Source organism: Orycteropus afer, unplaced genomic scaffold (assembly GCF_000298275.1).
Source record: "Orycteropus afer afer isolate SDZICR_OR568_19922 unplaced genomic scaffold, OryAfe1.0 scaffold00002, whole genome shotgun sequence".
NCBI lineage: Eukaryota > Metazoa > Chordata > Mammalia > Tubulidentata > Orycteropodidae > Orycteropus > Orycteropus afer.
This window is the reverse complement of record NW_006921589.1, coordinates 6184900-6189936: the sequence shown is the minus strand read 5'-3', so window position 1 is coordinate 6189936 and position 5037 is coordinate 6184900. Positions and strand designations below refer to the sequence as shown.

Below are 5037 nucleotides of genomic sequence, written 5' to 3'. Positions count from 1 at the left end.
CCAATACGTACGATTTCATCAAGTTCCAGGCCAAATTCAAAACATAGTTCATCAAATTCTTCATCAGCTGGGGGGAAAAAAAATTGCTGATTTTAATCAGTTTGGTATAATTGAAAATAGCATATAAGTAGCATTTTTCTATTATTGTGTTATACTAAGCATGCTAAATATCAGGCATCAATTACCATAATTTAACAAAAAGTACTTAACCAGAAAGAAAAAAGGAAAGAATAAGAACAACAAAACTATTAAATGGTTGACTAACCTATACTAGCAACAACTACAGAATTAGGTTACCTGCACTGGGAATTTCCATGTACTTAGAACAAAAACAACCTGTTAAATAGGGATCAAATATAAAGTAGGCTACAAATCACAGAGCAAACATAACAGAATAATAACATTAAAAAAAAAAAGAAAGAAAGAAAAACCAGCCACTGCCACTGAGCTGATTCCAACTCAGAGCGACTCTGCAGCAGAGGGCAGAACTGCCCCATTGGGTTTCGAAGGCCATAAATCTTTATAGAAGCCAACTGCCACATCTTTCTCCTGTCGAGCAGCTGGTGGATTCAAACCAATGACCTTTTGGTTAGCAGCCAATCACTTAAGCACTATACCACCAGGGCTCCTTAATACAAGTTCTATTATTTAAAAGTCTCTGAGGCACCCTAACACTTGACTTTGGAGTCCAACTGATTTATAGTTTGAATTCTGATTCTGCCACTAATTAGTTCTGAGAGCTTGGCGCCCTATGCGAACTTTCTGAACCTCATGTGTAATGTGGTACCTTACAGCCTTTTATAGCAGTGAACAATTGGGAATATTTCAGTGAGATCATGCAGATGACTGGCCTGGCATAGTGCCCTTTAGTTCACAATAATGAACAGTTCTTTTTCTTAGTTTTAAATTATAATTCACTTTGTTTTGCTACTGGATACAGCATTTCTACTGAAAAGCAGGTCTTAAAATTCCTGATCCTGACATTGAACTTCATTCAATTTAACAAGCATTTATTGAGTACAGTTATATGCCAGGCACTGTACTAGGTGCCAGGGTTTCAAAGATAAATAAAATATATAATTATTTTAAGAGCAAGGCACTGGAGTGGCACAAGGGAAGCAATCAACTGAGGCTTCACTAAGGATTCTCAAAAGGATGAGTTCATTAGGCAGAGCCCAGGGAGTGAAGCAACAGCATGGGATATCTGGAAACTCTAAGTCATTCAATAAACATGATACTTGCAGTACACGACAGAAAGCAGTAGCAGATAAAATGGAGGAAGTAGAAAAAGGCCAACTTAAGACATCTCAAAGGATTTGTTCTCTGTCCTGCAGGGAATGGGAGTTACCCTGAAGGATTTTCAGTTGAGCAAAAAACATGACTAGATCTGGATTCAAGAGAGATCACTGACTGGTAGCAGGGTGGCGGATGGACTGGAGCAGGGAGTCCACTGCAACAGTACAGGTAAGTCCTGGTGAGGGGCTGATTTAAAGCAGCAGCTGTGAGTACAGGAAGAAATCAGTATGAGCAAGGTTAAGAAGCAGAATGACTGGATGGGACGTGGGAACAGTGAGCGAGCAGGAGTTGTGTAGAATGACTCCTAAGTCTCTGGTTTGGGTGAAGGAGTCAGAAGGGGTATCACTAAGCAGGGAGGGAACACCAGAGGTACCTGCCTCCAAGATGGCCTCCAGTGATCCCTGCCTCCTGGTATGTACTCCCACCCTCATGTGAACTGAGGCCTGAAGCAACCATGAGTGAACTTGGAAGGAAATTCACCAGTCCAGTCCAGCCTTGATATGACTGCAGCCCAGTGGACAGCTTCACTGTAACCTGGCCAGAGACCCTGAAACATTCAGCACAGCTACCACCCTGTTCCTGACCTTCAGAAACTGTGAAACAAATGTTTTTATATGCCTAAGTAAATCTGTTATGTAGCAATAGATAACACATACAAATTTTAGTACCTGGAAACGGGGTGCTCCCATAAGAAAAACCTGAAGTGTGGAAACGTGCACTACTCACTAAAAAAGGCGGCGGGGCAATACTTCCGTAGAGATATTGCCTCGGAAATCCAAGAAGGGGTCAGAGATGACTCGACACATAACAACAACAAGGGAATTAAGGGTATGTGACACGAATCTACTAAATCACGATGGGGCTTGATTAAGGGCATTGTTACCAACCGAAGCTCAAGGTATAGACAGCTAATCATAGGTATTTTGGGCATGGTTTTTACCTAATGAAATTGAAGCTAGTAAAAATCACCTAAGCTCCACGAAGTTTTTAAAAGAACTATAGATGCAGAAACATTGCCAGTTTGGCTGAAAGGGACAGAGACAGTCTCTGAATCACTAAAATTCTGTTAGCAAAAAGCAGATTGAGAAAACCACATACCTGCAAGCACTTGCTTATAGGAATGCCAGAACAGTTAATTGTCCTCATGAGGAACCCAGACATAGACCAAAAGGCTGTCATTCAAACAGAACAAGGGGATACTGTCTGGTTTAAAATCAGGAAGGGTGCGTATCCTTTCACCATACTTACTCAATCTGTATACTGAGCAAATAAGCTGAGAAGCTGGACTATATGAAGGAAAAGGTGGCATCAGGATTGGAGAAAGCTCTACTCATTGACAACCTGCAATATGCAGATGACACAACCTTGTTCGCTGAAAGTAAAGAAGACTTGAAGCACTTACTGATGAAGATTAAAGATCACAGTCTTCAGTATAGATTACAGCTCAACATAAAGAAAACAAATATCTCCACTACTGGACCAATAAGTAGGAAGCTCTGGTGGCACAGTGCCAAGGCATCTGACTGCTAACCAGAAGGCTGGCAGTTCACACCCACCAGCCACTCCTCAGTAGGAAGACTGGGCAGTTTACTTCCACAGAGATACTGCCTTGGAAACCCAAGGATGGGTCGCTATGAGTTAAATCAACCTGACAGCAGTCAGTTTGGTTTGGTTTTTTTGACAAATAAGTAAATTAAGATAAATGGAGAAAAGATTGAAATTATCAAGGACTTCATTTTACTTGGATCCACAATCAACACCCACAGAAGCAGTAGTCAAGCAATCAAACAACATACTGCAATAGGAAAATCTGCTGCAAAAGACCTCACTAAAGTATTAAAGAGCAAAGATGAGGCATTCTGCTCCTGTAAAGATTTACACCCTTGGAAACCCAGTGCGGGCTGCTATGAGTTGGCATCAACTTGATGGCAGCAAGTTTAGTTTTGGTTTTGAGTACTGTTACTCTTGGCCTCAGAAACTAAAGAGACTGTGTATCTGCCCATTACACAGTTAAAAAACTAGCCCTGGTGGTGCAGTTTTTTAACTTTGAAGACTAAGGTGAACCTGACCCAAGCCATAGTATTTTCAATACCCTCATATGCATGTGAGAGCTGGACAATGAATGAGTAAGGAAGATCGTAGAACTGATGTATTTTGAGTTGAGGTGTGGGTGAATATGGAATCTACAAGACTGCTAGAAGAATGAACAATCAGTCTTAGAGGAAGTATAGCCAGAATGTTCCTTAGAAGTGAGATTAGCCAGGCTTCATTTCTCGTATTTTGGTCACGTTGTAGGAAGGGACCAATCCCTAGAGAAAGATATGCTTGGTAAAGTAGAACCAAAACCAAACCAAACTCATTGCCATTGGGTTTTCAACTCACAGTGACCCCTCCTTGGGTTTCTGAGACAGTATCTCTATGGAAGTAGATTGCCCAGTCTTCCTTCCGAGGAGTGGCTTGTGGGTTTGAACTGTCAGCCTTCTGGTTAGCCATCAAATGCCTTAGGCAATAGGCCACCAGAGCTCCTTAGTGAAGTAGAGGATCAGTGAAAAGGGGGAAGATCCTCAATGAGATAGACTGACCCAGTGGCTGAGAAGATGGGCTCAAGCATGGCAAAGATTTGAGGGTGGTGCAGGACCAGGCAGTGTTTTGTTCTGTTGTACACAGGGTTGCTATGAGGCAGTGCCAACTCAACAGCAAATAATAACATATGCACCCGCTTCCTTTCCAAAAAAAGAATCAGAGGATAGCATCAAGATTCTAAAGGGTGGGGCAGAGAGCCATGAAAAATTATTTCAGACTTTGAGACCTAGTTGAAGAACATCCAACAAATGTTGGATTGATTTCAGAACTGCCATGGACAAGTGAGTTCTTTGTGTCTCCCTTTTTGAACTGGAAAAGTTTGTTACTCTATGACCATCCCACTATTACACGTTAGGTGTGTGCTGTCGTGTGCTGAGTCTATTCTGACTCATAGCAATGCTATGGGACAGAGAACTGCCCCTTAGGGTTTCCTAGGCTATAATCTTTATGAGAGCAGACCACTAGGTCTTTTCTCTTGTGAAGCTCCTGGTAGGTTTGAACTACACACCTTTCTGTTAGCAGTCAAGGACTTAACTGTTACACCACCAGGGCTACTTCTTTAACTGTCGAAGGCAGGTAACTTGTTTCTTTAGTTTCTGAGGCCAAGAGTGACCGTACTCAAAACCAAAACCAAAGTCACTGCCATCAAGTCAGCGCTGACTCACAACAGCCCCCACTGGGTTTCCAAGGCTGTAAATCTTTACAGGAGCACAGTGCCTCATCTTTCTTCCATGGAACAGCTGCTAGGTTCAAACCACTGCCCTTTTGATTAGCAGCCAAGTGCCTTAAGCACTACACCACCAGAGTGCCTCCACAGTACTCAAGGAGCTGCAATTAAGGAACTATACTTGAGACGCCTCATCCACACACTTAGACTTGATTTAAATGAGATTCTAGACCATGAGCTGTTGTTGTAATGGGATGACACTTTGGGGCTGGGGGTGGTGGTGGGGGTGGTGGTATATTTTGCATGGCAAACTGGTGGACAGGTCCGTAACCATCTCAAGGTGTAACCAGGGCTAAAGAATCTGTTTCTAAGATCACTCATAGTTGTGGGCAGACCTCAGTTCCTTGATGATTTTATGCCCAAAGCTTCAATTTCTCCCATTCTGGTCTCTTCGTAGGACTACTTACCTGGTATTGTTTCCCCCAGAGCAA

At 42.4% G+C, this 5037-nt stretch overlaps 1 protein-coding gene across 1 annotated transcript in view; it reads right to left on the bottom strand.

Annotated features, from left to right (window-relative positions):
* The window catches only part of FARSB (phenylalanyl-tRNA synthetase subunit beta), a 78902-nt gene that overhangs the window by 70179 nt on the left and 3686 nt on the right, over positions 1–5037 (bottom strand). The window contains exon 2 of the mRNA XM_007935619.1: positions 12–67. Coding sequence (XP_007933810.1) covers positions 12–67 — 56 coding nt within the window. The remainder of the gene's footprint in view (positions 1–11; positions 68–5037) is intronic.